The sequence below is a fragment of the Nansenia antarctica genome, assembly GCF_963989245.1.
Source record: "Nansenia antarctica genome assembly, chromosome: 19".
In the NCBI taxonomy this organism is placed as follows: Eukaryota; Metazoa; Chordata; class Actinopteri; order Argentiniformes; family Microstomatidae; genus Nansenia; species Nansenia antarctica.
In genome coordinates, this window is record NC_137692.1 from 20,256,264 (window position 1) to 20,280,772 (window position 24,509).

The following is a 24,509-nucleotide window of genomic DNA, read 5'->3' on the forward strand; positions in this document are numbered from 1 at the left end:
GTTTAGGTTTAGATAGTTATGTGTCATAGGTAGGTCAGAGGTGTCGGGAAGAATAGGGCTGTGTTTGTTGTTTTGTGACACCGTTCGCATGGTCCTTCTCCCTCCCTTCTCCTACCCTTGGTTAATCCCCGGTTGTTTTGTGTTATTTCATCCCCCCCTGTTTATTGTTGTTGTGATGTAAATATTTGTAAATAGCCATTTGTAAATAGTACCCTACTCACGTGATGGCATTAAATCCTTTTATTTAAAAGGTATCCTTTTGACTGGTTGTCAGTTAGTAGTTGCACCACTACACCCATGGTTTCAATTGGTTGTCCATCTACTGACAGAGTTGGTCTAGGCAGGAGGTTGCACTCTCCTTCCCTAGTGGCATCTAACATCTCAGAGAGTAACAGTATGGGAGCAGGGAGGCAAAGTTGAAAGGCGATTCAGCAACTTATTAAAATTCAACACCCCATCCTTTACGCAGAGATGGGTGCAGAAGGCTTTGGGTCTGACTTCTAATATTGAAGTTAGAAGTTTTGGAGGGTTGAGCAAAGGAGGAGTTACTATAGCAACACAGAATAAAGTGGAACGACTGACGACCCTTTGACTCTACAGTGTCTGAGCAGATTCTACAGAAAGGCTGAACTCGCGCCGTTCATGTCGTATGAACCAACAAGTTGAAAGCAGACTTACAGCTTGAATTAAAACATTTTAGGAGGATCCCACAAATCTGACAGACAGGCATGGACCTGATTGAACCAGATTTTTCAATACCAGATAAAAGACATAAAGCCTCCTACACACTGCCATTTTGGGCTGTCCCAGACGAAAGATCACCAGTCGTGGCAATATCTGTGGTCGTGGGTCCAAAACGGTGGTCCTACGTGGTACTGCGTGTGTGTGTGTGTGTGTGTGTGTGTGTGTGTGTGTGTGTGTGTGTGTGTGTGTGTGTGTGTGTGTGTGTGTGTACTGTGTGTGTATGGTTCAAAGATGACTGATGTTACGCTCTTGTGACCAAAGATAGCCTGCGACAAATATCTGACAGTGTCAGACATTTTGGATGATCGTCTGTGAGCGTCGCGCAATGTGAATGCTGCTACGACCTACGTCAACTAACCAAGGTTAATTACACCCCGCATTTCCCCTATCTAGCCCCCTTCCTTGGCACGCCACATAACATTAGTCATCTACCACATCGCCGTCGATTTAGCGCAAGCCACCACCCGTCAATCAAAAAGGTTGAGGCGGCCCACGGTTTCCCAGTTCATTTTAAAAGTGGCCCGCTGGGGTGCTTAGGTGGCGTAGCGGACTAAGTGTTGACCATGTAACCGCAGGGTTCCCGGTTCAATTCCGGCCACGGACATATCCTGCATGTCATCCCTCCTCTCTCTCTCACCCATCCTTCCTGTCAAATCTCTACTGTCTCTGTCATAATAAAAATGAAAATATGAGTGGGACTGCCCCCACTAAAAAAAAAAGTGGCCCGCTATGAAAAGTAATTGGGGACCCCTGCTGTAGGTCTATGACTTACAAGTACCATAAAACAGAGGCTCATTGTATTGCATGGTTTGATACAATTCCTCATTCCATTCCATGCATTACAATAAGCCCATCCTCCATTACTACCTTCGATTTCCACCTTCACCAGCCTCCACTGGGGAAAAATCTGTCTAGATATTCTGGGGCTTTTTTCCAACAGAGTACAACAATGTAAGGAGGTAGAGTCGCCGTCTAATGATCACAAGGTTGGCAGATCAGCGGTTCGAGCCCTGGCTGGCCACATGTCAAAGTGTCCTTGGGCAAGACACTGAACCCCAAAATTGCTCCCAGTGAGCGGGCCGACGCCTTGCATGGCAGCTTGCCGCCATTGGTGTGTGAATGTGTGTGTGAATGGGTGAATGAGAGGCTGTTGTAAAGCGCTATGGAGCAGCTTTGGAGCAGCAAAAAAGGTGCTATATAAGTGCAGTCCATTTACCATTTAATATTGTTTGCAATTGCTTTCTGGCTGAAGGTCACGATTGACTGTTTTAATGTAGGCATGCAGTGATAATTCCTCTAAAAGGTTTTCTGGTTGAATAGACTACAGTGCAAGTTGATGTGAATGCTTTTCCTGCTCTAACAAGGAGTTGGAAAGAATAGCTGTAGAAAATTGGTGCCGGTTTCAACACTGGGACTATTGGTACTGCCCAGTCTGAGAACTTCACTGGTTCTATGATCTTGTCCTTCAGCGTCTACCTTAGTTTTCATTGCAAAAGGCACTGACTTTGGTTTGAAGAAGCGGGGTGTAGCATCACTGGCTAAATGTATCGGCTGTGGTTTCTTTCAACGTGCCAAGCTCATCTTTGAACACTTTCTCATGTTTATTTAACACTTCCTGTAAAGCATCTTTGCTGCCCATTATATTATTCATTGTACGCCTGGAAGGGAAATGGCTGTGGTTTCTGTAGAATGTCTTGAGGTGTCTCAAAACTGTGATGTCATCAGTTCAGTTTCAATAAGATGAATGATGGCTGGTTGTCTCCTTCTCAACAGCTCCTATTATTTATAGTTATTTTATTATTTGCCATGTAATAGATAAGGTATAAGGTTACATTATTATTAAAGCCTCATCTGATTCATTCTATTTGACCTTTCTTGCACTAAATTAGCACAGTCTCAACAATTCTTTGCACATAGTGATAATTACATTGGAGTCAGATTATCAATATTAGATATATTTTAATAACATGAAAATATAGCTGAAAGTCTCTGCCAAATATAATTGACAGAAACAGATTTTTGTTTGATCCGGTCTACAATGCTCTACACTACAGTTCCACCTGATATACTATGACAAACAGAGCATATAGTCATTTCTCAGGTTGGTTTCCTTCCTTAATCCAATCATTCACAATTCAATCAACATTCTGAATCATAACTCAACAGAATACAGGTACATACACATCACAATCAATGCAATTATGTGTAGACAAAGTAGAAAGATAAAATTGGGGGCATAACGTCAAATTCCAATGACAACGTTAACTGCCCTACAGAGTAGTTACAGGGTGAGGGGAACATAAAGTGGAGAACATAACATTTCCATTTTTGGCATTTAGCAGACGCCTTATTCCAAAGCGACTTACAATCAATGATAAGAACAAGAACATAAGAACAAGAAAGACTCAAAATGGTCCCCAGCATGTCTTAATTTACCCAACAAGATGGACACGCTTATCATGTAGCATGTCCATCTCAGATTTGTCCTGATTTACACCCTCTCTCTCTCTCAAGTGGTGGAGAAGGTGAAGCGTGTGACGTGTCGGTACTCTTCTGTAGGCCTCAGCAGTGCGTCAGGAAACGACGACTGTTCAAAAACACAGATCAAAGCGTTTTAGGTTGGTGTCAACACAGCACTGCAGGACGGTGACCTCATACACCAGAGGCAAGGTAGGCCATCTCAATAGTCTAAAGCCACATATATAATATATATTTTATTTGATCTTAATTTTAACAATATTGAGAGATGGAGGTAAACTAAACAAATTAAATTAAATTAAAATATTTGTAAAATGTCATTAATAGAAATGCAATTTTTCTTTTGAGGAAAAAGTTAGGATTAGTATTAAGTGCATCACATCAGGTGGCAAATGATTAGAATATTGTTAGAGAGGATTTTGGAGGAGGCTGTCTTATTTCAAGTCCCACTCATATATATCCATTACACCCCTACTAGCTACATACGTACTCAAGGTTTCTGTATGTCACTTGGTGCAAAGGTTTTTGGGAGGCCTGTGTGAGTGCTAATACTGGTTGCTAGGGGCATGCAGCTGTAGAAGTGGTTGCTAGGAGGTTAGGAGAGAATATGGAGGAGGTTTCGCTGTCGGGCCAAACTGTCACATGACTAACAGCTGCAATCAGCATCTCTATGTAGGAGAGAGAGGGTTCAGTGTGTGTGTGTGTGTGTGTGTGTGTGTGTGTGTGTGTGTGTGTGTGTGTGTCTCTCTGTGTTCAACAACTGTGACCGTCTTGGTCAGGGGGTGTGAGAGGTTAGGATAATGACAAAGTATTTAGGGAACTGGAGACGAAGCATCTGTACAGAAACAAGGAACTGAGCTGAAACAAACTGGCAGACGTTTCCTAGGCTTAGTGAACAAAAGACAGAGACAGAGTTCACTTCAAACCTCTTTCGTGTGCGTGTGCGTGTGCGTGTGTGCGCGTGTGTGTGTGTGCGTGTGTGTGTGTGTGTGCGTGTGCGTGTGTGCCGCTCTTCCTCCATCTCCTGCCCGCATGCTCTCCACCACAGTCTTGTTCTAGCCCTCTCTCTCACCCTGCTCTCTCTCCCGTCACCCCCCCCGCCCCCACCTGCTGTTGCTGCAGTGTTCTCCTGCCCTCGTCTGCACAACGGTTTGATATGTATGCAAATGGAAGTGCTTCTCCGTCTGCCATTTGCCTGCACACTTTGTTCTTGAGCACAGTCCAATGCAAATAGCCATCCACGCGTGACTGAGTGTCTGTCTGTGTGTCTGTCTGTGTGTGTCTGTCTCTGTCTGTCTGTCTGTCTGTCTCTCTCTCTCTCTTTCTCTCTCTGTCTCTTACTCTGTCTCCTTTAGAGGGGCTAGCCTATGCCTCCAAAGTAAATAAATTACAGCAAATAAAACGGAACATTTATGTAACACATGCTTGTAATTACATTCAATTACCGTACATTCAATTTCTCTCATACACTTTTGGAAGTCTTCTGTATGTCTAAAAAAAATAAAAACGATTTTATTTAGCCTAAAATAGTCCCCCCCACTTCTTTGCTGGCTTTGCCTTGATGTGGGTGAAAGTGTGGGTGGGGACACAGTCCTTTGTTGGGACAAAGTCGGCCATCTTCACCTTAAGATTTAGAATAGACTGAATCCGAAATAATCCAGTGGAATTCTCAAAAACCTTTGTTAAAATCAAGCTACAATTAAAAAATTGTGCTGTAGTATCCTAAGTTTAATTCTATGTTTTGCTCTGCTCAGAACTAATTTGCTGAATTCAATTGGGGGCCTCTCTCTCTCTCTCTCTCTCTCTCTCTCTAGCTAACTAGCTAACCTCTTAAGCTAGAGCTATGAATGTGCCCCACATAGCGAAGGAGTAACACAAAGGACTATAATTGCCAGTTTGCCACCCTTGGCAGCCAGTAATTTGATGGCAGGAGATACACAGTGCTCAGGCTGTTGTGTTAAACGTGGATATCTGAGTCATGTAGTACAGTGGGAGTCTCATTATGTTGTTATCTCTTGAACGCCCCTCTCTTTTTCTTAGACAGAGTCTTAGTGAGACATCTATAATCTACAGAGTCTCTGTCAGTCTTTCAGAAAATTAGGGAAAAGATAGCCTAGCAATACCCCATAAAACGGAGATGTGTCAGATCATTACACATGGGAATGCAGGCTCTTCTAGGTGTTTTAAATACTAACATTTCCATGTTCAAACACCCACATATTAACAAGAATATCAGTTGCCAGGAATGGGACTCATGATTCACAGCATAACAGTAGTGCTGGGTTCTGGCTCCCGCTCACATCTCATGCATCATGCTGCTGGCATTGTAGAAGAAGAGAGGAGAAAAGAGGATAGGAGAGAGGTGGGAAGAGAGGAGAAGAGAAGAGAGGAAGGGCAGTGAAACTAATTTCCACACGGGCCAACACAGCAAGAAGAAAAAGAAGAACGTTATTTATAGAATAAAAAACAGCCCTCACACAGCCCCCTCTCCTACACATCCTATGTCTTCTATCCTGAATTCAAATTCTCAGGGTTTTTGGATATGGATGGGAAGACAAATAATAGAGCCTTGAGAAGGATGGAGAGATGGAGAGGCAGAACCATGCCGGTGAAAAAGAGGAACAGAGACAGAGAGAGTGAGATATGGCGCTTTTCCATTGACCAGAACGGTCCGGCTCGGTACGGCACGCATTTGTATGCGTGCCGTACCGTACTTTCAGAAACGCTTCTCCATTATACACAACAGACCTGGAGCGAGCCGGGACAGTAAGAGGAGTTACGTGTCATAAGAGCACTTCACTTTAATAAGTGCCGCTATACAGCTCAACGGGGGGAAATGCGATAAGAATTATGTCAAAATGCAGCACTATCTATCATGCACAGATCAGCCTTAAAACATGTCACTTTTAAGGCGTTCTAGGGCGTTTTATGGCGTTCACGGCATTAGTCAACTACATGCTCACATCCAGTCATCCGCTCACTGCTCTCCATCAAAAATGGCACATCCATCAATAATATTACATAATAACAACTGCTCGGATTAGATTGCGGGTTGTTTTGGTTTAATAAGTGCCGCTATTCATAGCTTTCATGTGTCGTCACAGCATAGTGGAAACGCCCACCTGACGGGCAAAAGGCACTGCCTGTGAAGCTGCAGAGCACCAGGAAACACAGTAGCATTGGTTAGAAAACAATCATGCCAGATAGTTGCTGTGCAATCGGGTGTACAAACCGGCGAGGAGATAGGCCTGGGTTGTGTCTTTATAGGTTACCGAGTGAAAAAGAAAATAAAGAGAGGAGAAATGTGTGGATTAATGCCATCAAACGAAGTGTACCAGGAGCGGGACAGAAAGAATGGGTGCCATCAAAGCACACACGTCTGTGCAGCGAACATTTCATCAAAGGTAAGTTAGCTAAAGTAATGTTAATATAATTCGCTACAATTGCAAAGCATTTAGCCATTATCTGTACATAGCTAACGTTCATCATTTCTGCATGGTTTGTTTAGGTGGCTTGCCAAAAGGTTGCTAACGTTAGCATTAGCTACTAATGCCGTAACGTTATTATCGCCTTGATTCATAGGTTTCAAATCTGACGACCCTTTGTCTCCTGACTGGGTTCCATCAGTGTTCTCGCACACATCACCCAACAAGAAGAGGAAAAGGGAGAAAGCAATGGACAGGTACGAGCAGCACAACAAAATTATGAAAAAGCGTGAGGAGAAGCAGCAAGATGCAGTTGCCCCAGCACTGACAGATCAAAGCCTACCTGACATGGAGCCAGAGCTACCTGCTCCTGAGGCTGAGCAGTGTAACAACAACAGGTGCAAGGATAATGTTGCAAGACTGGAGAGGGAATGCAAGTACCTTAGGGAAGAGAACCGTCGGCTGAAGGACATGATCAAATTAAGTACATTTGATGAAGCCACCTTAGAAAATGATGATGAAAAAGTGATAACAATGACTGGAATGCCCACCTATGCCAAATTACACGTTGTTTATATGTTTGTCTTCTCCCTGTTACCAACTGGTACAATCCTCTCTCCTTTCCAACAACTTGTCTTAACCCTTATGAGACTCAAAATGAACCTGCCCCTTGCATTGCTTAGCTGCATCTTTAGAGTCTCCGTTCCAACTGCTAGCAGAACATTTAGAAACACCATTGATGCATTGAATGCCAAGCTTGTTCCAGCACTTGTGTTTTGGCCAAATAGAAATGAACTATTGCTGTCAATGCCTATGGTATTTAGACAGGTCTTTCGTAGATGTGCTTGTATAATTGACTGCTTCGAGATATTTATTGAAAAGCCTGGAGACCCAAGAGCAAGAGCACAGACATATTCAAATTACAAACACAACCATACCATAAAATATCTTATTGGTATCACACCACAAGGAACTGTTTCTTTTATATCTAAGGGATGGGGTGGTAGAACATCCGACAAACACCTGACTGAAAGATGTGGGTTTTTGGATAAACTTAACCCAGGGGATGTTATATTGGCAGATCGAGGATTTGATGTAGCAGATTCAGTTGGTCTTTTCAATGCACAACTTAAGATCCCAGCATTTACAAGGGGCAAAAAGCAACTGAGTCCAGTAGAGTTGGAGTCCACACGAGGGCTTGCATCTGTCAGAATCCACGTGGAGAGGGTCATTGGTGAGGCCCGAAATAGATACACCATCCTTCAGAGTAGAATTGGAATTCAAATGTGTGAAGCTGAACATCCTCATGCTCTTACACCTCTAGACAAGATAGTGCAAGTGTGCTGCGCTCTGATAAATGTTGCTCCCTCTATTGTTCCTTTGGGTTAGTACCTACATGGATAAAGCTGTATATGGTACGCACATCGACGGGTGCTGGGTGAATAAAATAAACTAGGAAATAGGATGTCCCGCACACCGTAGAAGATTTCTTTGTATGCCTCATCACAAATGTGTACATTTCATTTGGAAAAACTTCATATTCTTATGTACATTTAATGAAATAAAAAAACTGAACATGTACTGAAAGTTTGTTTTATTTTAATTTTTATTGTTTTATTAAATATTAACATCTGAACATGTTTGTCCTTTGTGCTGTGTATACCATAGAATGAATGAAGACATGTCAAGGTTTGTTCAGTTTTTTCTGACCAAATTTACTGACTGATGTGGCCTAAATGTAGCCTACCTGTTCTTCTGTCAAACTCAACCCTGTAAAGATCTCTTCACTCTTTGCCTGTAGTTCTTTGTCTGATAAAGCTCGATACTGGGGCATGTACAGTTGGCTTAAATGGGGATGGATTCTCCACCAGATATGTCCAGATGTCACCGAACACGAGATCAGGCAGGGACTTAGCTGCATTTAGTGGTTCAAACACAGCCGCGGGGGCTAAATATGGGTCGCAAGTGCCCAATATGTGTAGCTTTTCCGTGTATCTTGCTAGTTCTTCATGGGTGAGGTGGTCAAAATAGTCGGCAGCCGGTAAATTGCGTCCACTCGCCATGTTGCGCGATGTTGCTATGATCCTTTTTGCCCGTCAGGTTGGTGGTTGCTAGGGAAGAAACCACGTGACTGAAAGCTATGAATACAGCTATAGCGTCACATCAACGGGGGGAAATGCGAGATGAACTATGCGCGAGTATCATGCTCATGCATTCCATAAATTCCTCAGTTGAACGGAAAGTCCTATCTATTCCATTCAAAGTGTTTTAGCCTTCCCCCTTTCCACTGGTAATAAGGAATTGGCAAGAATAGATCGACATTTAAAAACAGATGAAGAGAATGAATACAATATAGAGATAAAAGTGTTATTACTGGAACTGTATTCTATTAGCGGGATAATGCACTCTCTCTATTTCGGGCTAAACTGTGCAGTGTAGCCGGTGTATTCTATTAGCGATGAACTGTATAAACATGGGATGACGATGTTGTGACGATTTCCATTTGACCAATCAACGGTCTGCAGCGCCACACACAGCCTGGCCCGAAAGTACCTTTCGTTACCCCTTCTGAAGTGGAGCTAAAATCGGCCCGGCTCGGCCCGGCTCGTTGGCAGTGGAGAAAGCAAAACAAACCGGGCTCACACGGTACGGCACGGTACGGTACGGCAATGGAAAAGCGCCAATAGAGATGTGAAGCTAATTCCAGGTGAGAGAAAGAGTTAGTGAGGAGAGGAGAGATGGGAGGAGAGAGAGAGAGAGAGATAGGGGAGAGAAGTATACAGTGCTCAGTAAATCTTTCATGGCCTCCATGGCAGGCAGATCTCCCATTATGTTGTGATGCTGTGATTACTCAATACAACAATTACAACCATAAATCTACTAACCATAAATCTACTAACCATAAATCTACTATCACTAGCAGCACTGGGGGGGGCACAAGATAAGGGGGGGATTATAAGGGGTGGGCCGTGTGTGTGTGTGTGTGTGTGTGCACGCTCACGTCACAAACCTACCCCTGACCTGCTGCCCATACAGTATGTCAACAATGTGCATGTCTATGTTGTCTGTGAGTGTCCATATCTGCACTACAGTAAATATTAATATCAAAAATATATTATCCACACACAGCATGGAAGGCTAGTCATGATTTGCTGCTGTGTGCCAGTGTTAATTTTAAAAAACGAAAATTGTGGCGAAATATAATGCGTCAACAACCATTTTTCCATGACGATTTCAAAGACTATGAGATGAGACGAAAGAAATGGATATTTGAAAATAAAAACTGAATTTTCATTTTCATTAACGAGACGAGACGAAAACGTTAGTGATGCCAACAAGACGAAAACGGATCTTTGAAAATAAAAAAAGACGAGACTAAAACATTAGTGGTGTAGGAGGTGAACTAAAGAACGTGGAAATTACATGAATTGTTTTTTCCAATTGTGCATTCATCTATGCATCAAGATCGGTATCTTGCAAAATCTAAGCAAAGCACTGCATCCTTGTCATTGGTTGAATGCTGCCCGGGTCCTACCCCCCCCCCCCCCCCCCCCCCCCCCCCCTCCCTCCCTCACAGATGACACACCACACCTGCAAGCGAGAGCACCACATTAGCAAGTGATTAATATGATGCCAACATCAGTTGGGCTCGGTGGAAAAAAAGAGAACCGATGTGACAGGGTGGCTGGTGAAAGGGCTGCTTTTACTTTGGTGTTGCTGCACAAAGCAGTGTTAATTTTGGCAGTACTTGATCCTAAAACTGTTTGTTTTATTGAGTGGGCTCGAGTTCAACACTTAAACTTTCATAATATGAAAAAGAAGAAAAACGGCTACTAATAGTCACGGAAATGACAAAAAAGGGTTGTTTTTTAAATACATTTTTTTCTTCTTTTTCATATTACGAAAGTTTAAGTGTTGAAGAGCCCACTCAATAAAACAAACAGTTTTAGGATCACTAAGTACTGTCACAATTAACACTGCTATGTGCAGCGACATATACTGTACTGAACTCCTATCATATTCAAATGTACAGCACTTTAATTATGTTTCTGAAAAGTGTGTGGGGAGGAAAGTGGGGAATATTAAGTGGACACACAAACACACACACACACACGTTTGTCCTCCTTCTTTCATCTCTCCAAAACCTGCACTTCTCCCTTGCACAATCTGCCCAAACCCAGTCTTTCACACACTACCCTGTACTGTAGTCTCCTACATTCACCTACACAACACTGCATAACACTCACTGTTTCAACACTAACCATAGTCTACATAAACCCCTACTCTACTCTTACACAAGCGCTCTAAATCATAGAGTCTAAACCCACAGTCTCTTGCACAAACACACTCGTGTGTGAGACGGTGTGACTAAGATGGTTGCCGGTTTTTTTGCGAGCTCCTCCTCATCTTTGCTATGTGCTGTGTTCCTGGGCTTGCTCTTACCTTATCACTTATTTAATGTTTCATTGTTATTATTTAAAGGTTTTTCCTTGATATTCCTTGAGGTATAGGTTGCATTTCATTGGACGGTTTACTTTCAGGGGTTTCCAAACCTTTTTGTTTGGTGACCCCAAATTTTAACCATTTACATTCTAAATATTTAGCGACTTACAATAAAGATTACAGGGACAGTCTCCCTGGAGTGACTTAGGGCTAAGTGCCTTACTCAAGAGCACCCTAGTGGGAGTGTTCCCAGGTGGGATTTGAACTCATGACCTTCTGATCACTGGCCCAACTGGTGGTCCGCTATCCACTAAGCCATCACTACCCCCTGACATCACCAATTTTCCTGGGAACAATTTGATTGTGAGCTATGCCAACACATAATATTGATGTCCAAGTGTAATCTAATCGCCTAAAATATGCTGAAATTGCTTTCGATATAGGCTACAGGTGCATTATACAGGCATTGTTTGTCATACAAAATAAATATATGTGTCTGACTTGATCAAATCATAGAAGAGGTTCATTTGATTTTCTCTGGGGACCTTGCCGGGGGTTTGGAAACTGATGGTTTACGTCCTGTATCCTGTGGTTTACATATGTGTCCTGTGGTTTACCTGATGTTTGTGTGTCAGTAGCAGCTTCCCATTCTGAAGACCAAGGGTTATCATGACTCCTGAGGGCATGCTTCAAATAGGTGAACGCTATATAGTAGTATAATAGGCGGCGCTCGTAGTGTTAACTGCTCAACAACCCCCTTTCCAGTTTGTTCTACGTACTTTACCTCAAACATCAGAGCTCAAAGCATCAACATAACCATAACACTGGCTAATGTTATTCATACTCTATACATACATATATTAATGTATTTAATATCATAATAATTATAATTAGATTTCATTTTAATGAATCCGATTTCATTTTAATGAATCAGATCTATATGAACCAGACCTATTTCCAAATCGCTGAGCATTTGCAAGGTTATATAGAGTAATAATAATAATAATAATTCATTAAATGTATATAGCGCTTTTCCGAGGCTCAAAGACGCTGACAATATGGGAAAAACACAGAAACAACAAGCAACAGATAACATGAGCACATAGAACACAGAGTTAACGAACGGGGAAGGGGAGGGTGTATGGATGTCCAGGGGGGGCGGGGGTGGCAGGGATGGGGGAGATGGCTAGGGGTAGGGGAGGCTGTAGGCATGGGAGAACAGGTAGGTTTTGAGGTGGGATTTAAAAGTGAGGAGTGAGGGTGAGTCTCTGAGTGGTTGAGGGAGAGAGTTCCAGAGGCGGGGTGCGGCTCGTGAAAAGGCACGGTGACCGAAGCCTTTGAGTTTTGAGGGTGGGACAGTGAGGGGAACAATGGATGAGGATCGGAGGGTACGGGTAGGGCGGTGGGGGAGAAGGAGGTCAGTCAGGTAAGGGGGGGCCAGGCTATGGAGGGCTTTGTATGTGAGGATGAGGACTTTGAATTGTATACGTTCTTTAATGGGGAGCCAGTGGAGAGAGTGGAGGACAGGAGTGATGTGGTCACGGGAGCGGGTGTTTGAGAGGAGGCGTGCAGCAGAGTTTTGGACCATCTGGAGTCTATGGAGGGAGCGGGAGGTGATGCCGGTGAGTAGGGAGTTGCAGTAGTCGAGGCGGGAGGAGATGAAGGCGTGGATGAGGGATTCAGCAGCGGGGGGGGAGAGGCAGTGTCTGATTTTTGCAATGTTTCAAAACATTACAAAGAGAGTACAAAGAGAATCTAATGATCCTTGAAACTTTTCAGTCATTAATCATTAATTGAATGGACACATCATTAGTAGGAACTAACAGTAGTACTGTAAGAAATACGCAATTAATTAGTAAGAAATCATTAAGTGTAAGTGAGTGTGAGAGATATTCTACTGAGCAGAGAAGGGAAGGCTCAGAGACAATAACAATCTGTGTGTGTGTGTGTGTGTGTGTGTGTGTGTGTGTGTGTGTGTGTGTGTGCGTGTGTTTTATGTGCAGTGTGTGTACTGTGTAGTGTGTGTACTGTGTGTTTTCATTGATCAGTGTGAATACCTTATTGAAGCCTCTGAGTCCCCCATGGAGAGGGTGTGTGTGTGACCCACTCATGTGTACTCCATATACCTTGTTGACGGCATCGGGCCAGTTCTGGGTCTCCAGGCAGAAGGCGCTGTGTTTAGAGTAGCAGGCTCCTCCCTTTCCCATCAGAGACCCATCCAGGAAGTTGGCGGTGTAGAACTGAACACCGGGCTGGGTGGTGCTGACCTCCAGGACACGCCCACTCGCAGGGTGACATACCCTACAGTAGGGAGACAGAGGGGGGGGGGGGGAGTGGGAGAGAGAGAGGGTGGGAGGGTGAAAACAGTGATGACACTGCAATGCCATAAGGCTTTCAATGTGGTCTACTTCTGCAGCCCAATACTGTATGAGCTGGCCGTGTTGACTGTGTATATGTTATACAGTATGTATGTGTATATGTATGCTCTGGTGATATTTTTATCCTGTTGTTACTTTATGGCAGGGGTCCCCAATGACCTTTCATAGCAGGCCACTTTTAAAATGAACGGGGACACCGTGTTACCGTGGGATACCGTGGGCCACCTCAACCTCCAGCCCCGGGGGACGGGGGAGTAGTGGAGGTTTTGATTGACAGGTGGTAGCTTGCACTACATATTTTATATATAAATTATATAAATTATTTTATATTATTTTGTCATTGGCCTCATTTCATCAATTTTCCCCTTTAACAGTAGGAAACGGCTGTTTTAACAGCTGTTAAACACCTACTCTAGAAAGGCATGTTGTTAATTGGTTTGTTTTGGTGTAGATACGTAGCAGGTAGCCTGTTATAATTTTCCATCTATTTTTCGGTATAAGACAATTATTATTATTTATATTATATATATAAATTCATTATTCCACATCGACACACCACTCAGTGGGAGAAAATGACAGCGTCGGAAAGCTGCCATGGTCCTGAAGTTGGATTCGTACTCATAAGCAGAGTTTAAGCTAGCTATTTTCTGTTTTCTGGTATCTGATTTGTTATCTGTTGTTTGTGTTATGTCCCTGTGTGTTTTTGTGTGTGTTTTGTTTGTTTCTTGTGTTTTCTTCCAGGTAATTGCCCTTCCCTCCGGTCCATCGCCATGGTGATTCAATGATGAAAGAAGTAATCTATACTGACAATGTAATCTATAATAGCTTTACATTCGCTAATTTACAGCCTATATATTTATTGCTCTACCGCCCCTTTCACCAACCCAAGAATTGTACTCTGTGTACCCAGATATTGATGTAGCAATGCAATCAACTTCAGCAATAAAACATTTAAAAATGTATGTAGGTGGGCAATAACAGCGGACGGCACTGGGCACATCTGATATCTGAATATCAAACTTTTTTTCTGAATGATTCTAGGCTAGACAACAAACATTCCAATGTCACCATGTATACGTGGAACTTGGAAGACAAGTCCCGATTTCAGTGCGAGTAATGCTGGAGCGTAGCTCGCTTTGTAGGCTACAAAAAATGTGCCAAAGCAATACAATAACTAATAAACTCCTTGACTGATTCTTGAGTGTTGGAGGATTAACTGCACATTGTAACAAGATAAGTTAGACTGTGTTGTATTTTGTATTCCATACAGTCTCTAGTTCCGGCAAGAGGTATATTGTATATTGAGTGGTATCGAAAGAAATGTGTAGTTCATTCTACGTGACCAAAATCAACTAACTAATGTTTGAAAACTAGTCTACAAATATTAATCTGCTTATATCTATGTACAACTGCTACAGTCAGGCTGCAGCTCCCATCCAAGACCAAGAGAACTGAACTAGCTTCTGTCTCAGAGCAATCAGGCTGTACAAGAGGCGCCATCTAGTGATCTTTGTGTGTCAGTAACAGCTTCCCATTCTAAAGACTAGCGACCAGGCCATTTTCACCTACTCACGGTGTGCCCTCGGCTGTCAGATTAACCCCCATGTCTTTAGAATGGGAAAGCTGTATTAAAAAGAAAATAGTTTCTTCTGGCATTTCTCCCCGAAATTCTCGCAGGCCTTAAATCAACCCGTCAACGCAAGCCAGAAGTGGCCCACGGGCCGCCTATTGGGAACCGGGGCTCTATGGATTGTCTGACGCTTGTCATTTTAATGCCAATGCCAATTTAATGCCAAAATGACATTTTAATGCCAAGCAATAACTGCCCCTTGGAGATAAATAATAAATGTTATAATAATTTTGCCATTTAGCAGACGCTTTTAATCCAAAGCGATTTACAATTACGAATTACAGGGGATACAATTCCCCCTGGAGTAACTGAGGGCTAAGTGCCTTACTCAAGGGCACACACAAGAGCCACCCCTCCTAAATGTCGTTGTTTGGTACCTGTACTATAGCAATGACAATAAAGACCATTCATTCATTCATTCATTCATTCATTCATTCATTAGTAGTGGTGTGGTTTCAGGCGGGATTTGAACTCACAACCTTCCGATCACAAGTCCAACTCACTATCCACTAGACCACCACTGCCCCTTGGAGATATAAACAGTGTTTATTGAACTGAATAAAAATCAAGCTGGTCTCACCTGGCACACCGTCGCTCCACCCCAGGGTCCCCAGGTGACGACAGACAGAAGTTGTGGTCGAACCCCGGCCCAGGTAGCTCCTTCAGCTGGGAGCCAATCAGAACCGGCTTGCGGAGGTCAAAGGGCGTACCCTCCACTGGTCTGACCTCCCCTGTGGATACACAGAAACGAAACACCTTGAAACTTGCTCATCGGTTCTAAACTTGATGGAAGAAGAAGAAGCATGGAATCAAGTTTCGATCAATTGAGAATGGAACCGTTATCCCACTGGAGACATAATAATACGTCTGTCTTTAACATCTCGCAGACACTGAGAAATAGACTGAAACTGGGAAATTAAACACTCCTCGATCTATTTTAACTGTAGGATATTGGATGATCTCTAACGTTAACAAAGCAACCTCCTCACCTGCAGGAAATAGGTTACTACCAGCCTGACATTGGATTAAACAAGAGTGATGGACAAAAATACTCTTCTTCTCTTTCTTTGATTGTGTGGCTAGTGTCAGATCATATTTATTATCTTATATGCTGAGCAGCACTGAGTACTTCTCAGAATACCCCCCCCCCTCTTACCCTATCTCCCCAGCCATCCCCAGCAATTTCACAGCTCCAGAAATATCATTGTTATTACAGTGGGATATCAATAAATACGATCTTATTCCTGATCTATCCTGCGTCTCACATGTCCAAAACAGGAAGTCCAGAGGACAGACAGGAAATTACACGGTAGATACAAGACACAGGCCCATCACACGACAAACAAAAGACACAACACAAACAACACAACCAAACCAGACAAACTACAAACTAAAGACGGGATGATTATGTGAATGACGCAGGAAAACTCAATTAAAATTGAATACACTTCAATCATCACGTGGCCTGAACAGGAACACATCCTGGCCCTGTCTTGGGTGTAGCTGTCTGGGTGTTGTAGTTTAATAACAGGTATCCAAGGCTGGGTCAGAAGGTGTGTTTATTGCTGCTGCTGGTTTGTATAATGAATTCTAGATTAGTGTTTGTTTTCCAATTCCATTTTGTCCTTGAAGTTCTTAATAAAACATCTCTCATTTCCTCTATCTGCCTAGATGTAAACCAGCTCCTTCCCTTCTTGTGATTTTTTAAAAAGTGTTTTTTTCCCCCCTTTCCTAACACCAGGGGAGCCACCCCTCCTAAATTTCGTTGTTTGGTACCTGTACTGTAGCAATGACAATAAAGTCCATTCATTCATTCATTCATTCATTCATTCATGTAGGAGCCAGGGCTGACCAGTTGACCAGTTCGTGACGTTAGAATTATAAGGTTCTATCTCCATTTTTGGTCAGAATTGAGTTTTTTACATTATCTGATCCATTAGGTGTTTATTAATGCCTGTGTGGTGTTATTTTTAAAATGTTGACATTTTTGAGTTAGTAATTAATAAAATACAAAGGTTCCATCTCACAAAACATAATGGAATGTAAAAACGTTGACGCTCAATATCTCTGAACTACCCTAAACGGAGATAGAACATTATAATTCTGAGCTCACGAGTTGACACCCGACCCCATGTCCACTCCAAGATGAAAGACACATACAGGCTCTTTAGCAGCCTCCCCCCTTTCAATTTACAACAAACAAACCAATACACGCACACACACACGCACACTCACACTCACACACACAGAGGCTTCAGTCAGAGCCAAACATCTATTTGGACTCTAGTCTCTACAGAATAACATTGACTCTGATGCCTAATTCGCTGCTGCTGCTTCCAAACCAACTCTAAAAATAAACAGTCATTAGATATTCTATCTGCACCATTACACGTTCCCAGGGGGGGAATGGTAATTAAACTGTAATGGATGTATTTGTCGGGAGGTCCAACCAATGCTCTGCTAGGTTAATCTGACAAGTGTTAATGATTATTCTAAAACAACAGACTGAGTTTGACCTCTGGCTAGGGATAGAGACACGGGCTCGTCTTTAGGAGAGGAGGAATTGGAGATAGAGGGAGGGAGGAAGGAAGAGGGAGAGAGAGAGAGGTGGGGGAAACAGAGCGATAGTGAGGGCGGAGTGACAGAGAGTGAGGGGGTGGGGAGAGAGGAACAGACAGTGACAGATAAAGAGAGAGGGGGACAGAGGGAGAGATGGAGAGAGAGAGAACAGCCAGACAGAGATAGAGAGAGCTGATAATAGATAACTCTCTCTCTGTACTTAGATAGCAGGAGAAGAACGGACTGGCTGCCAGCCAACCTGCTATGTCTATTTATCCAACCTAATGTCGAATTGAAACAGTGTAAGATGCACCAGCCAGACTAAAAAGGAGGCCAATAGTCTGAATAAAAAAGATTATTCCCAATTCTCTCCTGAAGGTATTAGGATTCAAACTAGCCTGACAAACCCTCCAACCCTACCAAAGCGTCTTGGAAGAGATTATTTAAATTATTATACTTTTCACTGCTAGCTGGGTTGGCGTGATATAGGTCAGGCTCTCTAGGAAAATGATGATAAATCATCTTACACATTATTTAATACATTTCAGTCCATCCATGTAAATGAAATGAATCCGTTTCTTTATGGAGGAGCTTCACACAGGCATTACTAATGGAGCGACGCTTCAACTCTATGGTAAATCAAGGCTTCTTTTGAATTATTATTATTTTTTTACATTTTTGGCATTTAGCAAAGCCTTAGCCTTATTCCAAAGCGACTTACAACAAATACATTTGACTAAGTAAGTGAATCATAATCTAAACTCAATCCAGGGGCCATTGTCAGTCGTCGTGCTAGGAAAAGGATGTTTTTTTTTCTTCATATGACACAGGGGAAACAGTACATGGGGGTAGTAGATGTCTCAGGAGAAACAGTACATGGGGATAGTAGATGTCTCAGGAGAAACAGTACATGGGGGTAGTAGATGTCTCAGGAGAAACAGTACATGGGGGTAGTAGATGTCTCAGGAGAAACAGTACAGGGGGGTAGTAGATGTCTCAGGAGAAACAGTACAGGGGGTAGATGTCTCAGGAGAAACAGTACAGGGGAATAGTAGATGTCTCAGGAGAAACAGTACAGGGGGGTAGTAGATGTCTCAGGAGAAACAGTACAGGGGGTAGTAGATGTCTCAGGAGAAACAGTACAGGGGGGTAGTAGATGTCTCAGGAGAAACAGTACAGGGGGTAGATGTCTCAGGAGAAACAGTACAGGGGGATAGTAGATGTCTCAGGAGAAACAGTATAGGGGGGTAGTAGATGTCTCAGGAGAAACAGTACATGGGGGTAGTAGATGTCTCAGGAGAAACAGTACATGGGGGTAGTAGATTTTAGATTTTAGATTTTGGGCATTTAGCAGAACCCTTTATCCAAAGCAACTTACAACAAATACATTTGACTAAGCAAGTGAATCATCTATCCACCAGTCATAGCTGGAAAAAGTAATCTATGGCCATGTCTGGAGCCACTGGCAGAAGAAGGAAAATTTGTTATGACACTGGGGAAAGTACTGGGGGGTAGTAGATGTCTCAGGAGGGACAGTTCAGGCGTGTAAGTGGCGTATCATACTAATAATAATATCTTCGATTTATATAGCGCCTTTCAAGGAACCCAAGGACTCTTTACAAATTTACAGAAAGACAGTCAGACAGATAAAAACAGAAAAACACAGAGAGAATGCCAAAAACTAAACTAGAGGCCAACGGCCTTGGTGAACAGATGGGTTTTGAGGGCTGATTTGAAGGTGTCCAGGGTAGGGGCGTTGTGGATCGACTGTGGGGAGAGAGTTCCAAAGCTGCCACACTGAAGGCTCTATCCCCGAAGGTTCGTAGGTTGGTGCGGGGGGTGGAAAACAGACCCATGTCTGAGGACCGCAGGTTCCGGGATGGGGTATGTTGGCGGAGAAGGTCAGATAGGTACTGGGGGGCGCGGGCGTGGAGGGATTTGTAGGTAAGGAGGAGGATTTTGTACAAGATGTGGGACTTGACTGGAAGCCAGTGGAGGTGAATAAGGGTGGGGGTGATGTGCTGCCAGGGCTTGGTGTGGGTCAGAACCCTGGCAGCTGAGTTCTGCACATACTGGAGAGCTATATATCCAGAGCTATATATCCTGCATGTCATCCCCCCTCTCCCTCACCCATCCTTCCTGTCAATCTCTACTGTCTCTCTCAATAAATCAGAAATGCCCTAATAAAATATTTAGAAGAAGTCTTGTCTCCTGGTGTGCCCTCAATGCTAGGCCCATACTGTACTTAACCTTAAATATAGGCCTAATCTTGCTTTCAACTCATAATCTAGGAAGGTTGTTCTTATCAATTTGAGATGATGGTGCACCTAAATCCAACTATGGCCACAAGCACGATCTACAAGGATGTACCACAGCTTCAGAGAGGTACCACAGCTTCAGAGATGTACCACAGCTTCAGAGATGTACCACAGCTTCAGAGAGGTCAACAACAACATTCTCCCGTTCTCTTGTCGGCTCCCGCAAACACACACAAACTCACGCGCACCTCAACACACCACATACACGCTCACACACACATGCACAACAAAACAATGCACAACAATATCAGTTCACAAACTCACTGAATATCTTTAGGTACTATTGGATACAGTGCTTGAAAATGACATTTACACCATTATAATCAGATTCAGTCTTGTGATAACCCTAACCCTATATCATTTATTTTAAACAAATGTGCTTGTTATCTCTTACCAGTGGGGATCATGGTGTCATCCACAGGCAGATAGGACTGGGCTGTAATGGAGACTTCATGGTCGTATATGTCAGGTGAGCCCTGAGGAGGGGGAGAGACACACACACACACACACACACACACACACACACACACACACACACACACACACACATACACACACAGACACAGACACACACACACACACAGACACAGACACAGACACAGACACAGACACAGACACACACACAAACACACACACACACACACACACACACACAGACACAGGTGCAAAGAATGGCACAAAAACACACACACACACACACACACACACACACACACAGACACAGGTGCAAAGAATGGCACAAACACACACACAGACACAGACACAGACACACACACACACACACACACACACTTTCAGTCAACCCACAGCTGGGAGATATGACTCTCGTTACCGTGCCGATGAATGCTATCAGACAGGGTCAGCCTGAGAAGCACCTCAATCTCAGCCGGCATGCACGCTCCTGAGACACTGGCACTCTGCACACATGCACGCTTTGCAAAACACTATCATTTCAGGAGCCTGTTAGCAGTGTGATGAAAGCAGAGGGGATGAGGAGAGATAGAGTGGGCGGAGTGTGTTCACCGACATTACAGCTGTGATAGATTTAGCCCAGAGGGTCAGTCAATATCACATCCCATCGGGACTGTTGATATGAAATACTGACACACAATAAATACCAGTGTCAACAATAATAGAAATACCTGAAATATCTGTAATATCTGCACTTCACATTGCAAACCAGGGGATTTCAAGGTAAATTGATTTGCGAGCAGACAAGACTGCTTTCTATACTCTTAGAGACATCAAAGGTTCTCCCTACAACCAAAAGGGATTCTTTAAGAATTCACCTACAGGGGCAGTTGAAGAAGATACAGTATGTTTATACATCATGAGTCATATTATGTTTCAAATGCATTCGCTACACAACTCAATCGAGATCGGTGGAGGCAGAAATCTGATTTGAGGCCCGTCCTCCAATTTCTACCTCCACCAGCCTTCCCTGCTATGCAGATATCTATGCAAAGAGCCTGGGGTGCCATCATGGAGGCTGAGAAAATGCATACGGTGTGTTAGATTACAACATCGATAACAGCTTGGAGAGAGATGCTTGCTTGCTTGGTCACTGTGGAACACAAATGGAGGTATCGGCAAAACACAAGACAACGCCAGATCTGTTCAGACTTAAGAGTTAAGTTCGAGGTCTATTTATTTAGGACATTAATATGTATTACAATGAGCCTGTCCTCCGATTTCTACCCTCCACCATCCTCCATTGATCTAGATCAGTGTTTCTCAACCCTCTCCTCGGGGCGCCCCAGCCGCACCACATAATTATTTGATCTGTTCCACCACCAGCTCGCCTGATTCAACTAATCAAGTACAAACCATAATTGCTTTGTACTTAATTAGTTGAATCAGGTGTGCTGGTGGTGGAACAGATCAAATATGTGGAGTGGCTGGGGCGCCCCGAGGAGAGAGTTGAGAACCACTGATCTAGATATCCAGTAAATAATACATTCAGGGCCGGTTTCACAGACAAGGCTTAAGCCTAGTCCTAGACTAAAAAACATCTTCAATGGAGATTTTACATTGAAAGTGTGATTTAGTCCAGGACTAGGCTTAAGCCTTGTCTCTGAAACCGGCCCTCAATATGTCATCCTCTCACCCACCTGTCCAGCCAGGTTGAAGTAGGAGTGGTTAGTGAGGTTGATGGGTGTGGTCTGGGTGGAGGACGCCTGGTAGTGGGCACTGAGCGTGTCTCCCTCCAGGGTGTAGGTGACGGACACTTGGACCTCCCCGGGGTACCCCTGGTCCCCATCGGGGCTGGTGTGGGTCAGACGCACCCCGCCCTCCACCCCCTCGCTGGCCCAGATCACCTGGAGACACAGCAGAGCATGAGCAGAGAGAGTAACATCTGTTTGCTTGTTTAAAAAGGATCAATATAGAATCAGCATACCCCTGGTAAATAAAGGCTTTTTAATTCTGAAACCAGCAAGTGCCTGGGCTGCATATGTATTCATCTCTCAGCTTATTAGTACTCTCTTGTGACAAAGAGAAGGTGTAAGCCTGAAGCAAGGAGGATGTGATGTGTTAACCACAGAGATAGAGAGACTGTTCTATCCTCTTTCATGTCGTTAAGATGGATCTCACCTCCAGCTAACTACATTCTTCAGTAGGGTTCGGATACATTCAGCAGTTTCTCTCTCCTCCTCTCCTCCCCTACCCCCCCTCTCTCTATCTGTCTGTCTGTCTGTCTCCAGGATCTTATCTCTCTCTACTCCTCCTACCTTCCCTCCCTCACCTCTCCTTTTCCTGTTGTAAAAGCACTTTGAGCTGCATTTCTTGTATGAAAGGTGCTATATAAATAAAGCTTTACTTACTTACTTATTACTTTGGTGTTGTTATGGTTGTGATGTTCTCAATGTTTTCAATTGGCAATGTGTGTTGTTGTTTGTCTGTGTTTTGTCATGGTTGTGTCTTTTATTGTTTATCCTGTTATTATGTAATATGTATTGTTCATATACATGAGTATGTATTATGCAATATGTATTATTATATTTGTATTGTATTGTATTATTGTATTATTATGAATTATGCATGTTGTTAGAACCCCCTCGAAAAGGAGATGGCTCATCTCAAGGGGTTTTATCCTAATAAAAGAAATGTACTACTTTCTCACTCTCTCTCCAACTCCCTGTCTCCCATTCTCTTCTATCCTACCCATCCTTTCTCTGCTCCCTGCCTGCCCCTTTATCCTTTCAACCTCATCTTCTCTCTCTCTCTCTCTCTCTCTCTCTCTCTCTCTCTCTCTCTCTCTCTCTCTCTCTCTCTCCTCTCTCTCTCTCTCTCTCTCTCTCTCTCTCTCTCTCTCTCTCTCTCTCTCTCTCTCTCTCTCTCTCTCTCTCTCTCTCTCTCTCTCTCTCTCTCTCTCTCTCTCTCTCTCTCTCTCTCTCTCTCTCTCTCTCTCTCTCTCTCTCTCTCTCTCTCTCTCTCTCTCTCTCTCTCTCTCTCTCTCTCTCTCTCTCTCTCTCTCTCTCTCTCTCTCTCTCTCTCTCTCTCTCTCTCTCCCTCCCTCCCATTGCCCTCCCTCCAGCCCTGTCTCAGTGAGGGATAGTGCTGTCAAAACCTCATCGCTGACAAAAATAAGTGTCCTATCCACTGACTGCTGTCAATGTCAGGGCCGGCAGTCAACACATAGCACAAGTTCCATTGACTGACCGCTAAATGGGGCCTCTGCTATTCCAGGCTTTAAATAGCCATGTCATCACGACTAAAATCATAATGTCACCTCTTTATTTTTGACCCCTTTATCTCTCCTTTCATCTACCAGTCAATCATGTCCACTGTAGCGCTGGTTTCCTTAACAAACGTTAACCTTAAAAAAAACTGGTGTCTGGTAAAATCCGTACAAAGAGGTCAGATTCTCCATTGACAGACAGTGGAATGAGTAAGCAATAGCAAAAATAGTTTTTTTTCTCTTTTTTTTTCTTTCATTGTGACTGCTTACGGCACTGATTCTTATAGGAAATCTTTCTTGCGATGATTGTGATGTACTGTAGTTGTTTCACTACTGTAAAGCAAATGTACTCAAATGTTTAAATGTCTGCCTCGTAAAAACGATCTCCTGACTTGCATACAAATACTACGGAGCCCCCCTGGGGTCACATGGTAGAAGAAAAAAAAACAAATCTAAACCGAGGGAACGAATTACTAAACTGAGGGAACGGATTCACACATAAAAAAAAGAAAAATCTACCATGTGACCCCAGGGGGGCTCCGTAAAATACAGTACATGAGAAAATAATAATAATGATGAAACAACAAAAAAGAAGATTGTGAACATGAGGATCCAAATCCACATGACCTGGAGACACATCACATTACATACAGTATAGAGGGGTGTATGAAAGACCCAGGATAGGACAGGAGGGAATGAATAATTCATGAGGGACTCATGTCTTTTAATATCCTGGGTGGCCGGAAGAGGAGAGATGGCAAAGGTCTGTACAGACAAACCTTTCTATCTATCCATCACAATGTGGGATAATATAATGTTATAGTAATAGTGCGTGTGTGTGTGTGCGTGTGTGTG

General features: G+C 43.3%; 1 protein-coding gene across 1 annotated transcript in view; it reads right to left on the reverse strand.

The window, feature by feature from the left end:
• Nucleotides 1-2,790: 2,790 nt before the first annotated feature.
• Nucleotides 2,791-24,509, reverse strand: part of galm (galactose mutarotase) — a 25,419-nt gene continuing 3,700 nt past the window's right edge. Inside the window, exons 3-7 of the mRNA XM_080549149.1 lie at nt 22,087-22,293; nt 20,370-20,451; nt 15,679-15,829; nt 13,217-13,391; nt 2,791-3,331 (exon numbers count right to left, since the gene is read on the reverse strand). Coding sequence (XP_080405275.1) covers nt 3,254-3,331; nt 13,217-13,391; nt 15,679-15,829; nt 20,370-20,451; nt 22,087-22,293 — 693 coding nt within the window. The 3' untranslated portion in view covers nt 2,791-3,253. The remainder of the gene's footprint in view (nt 3,332-13,216; nt 13,392-15,678; nt 15,830-20,369; nt 20,452-22,086; nt 22,294-24,509) is intronic.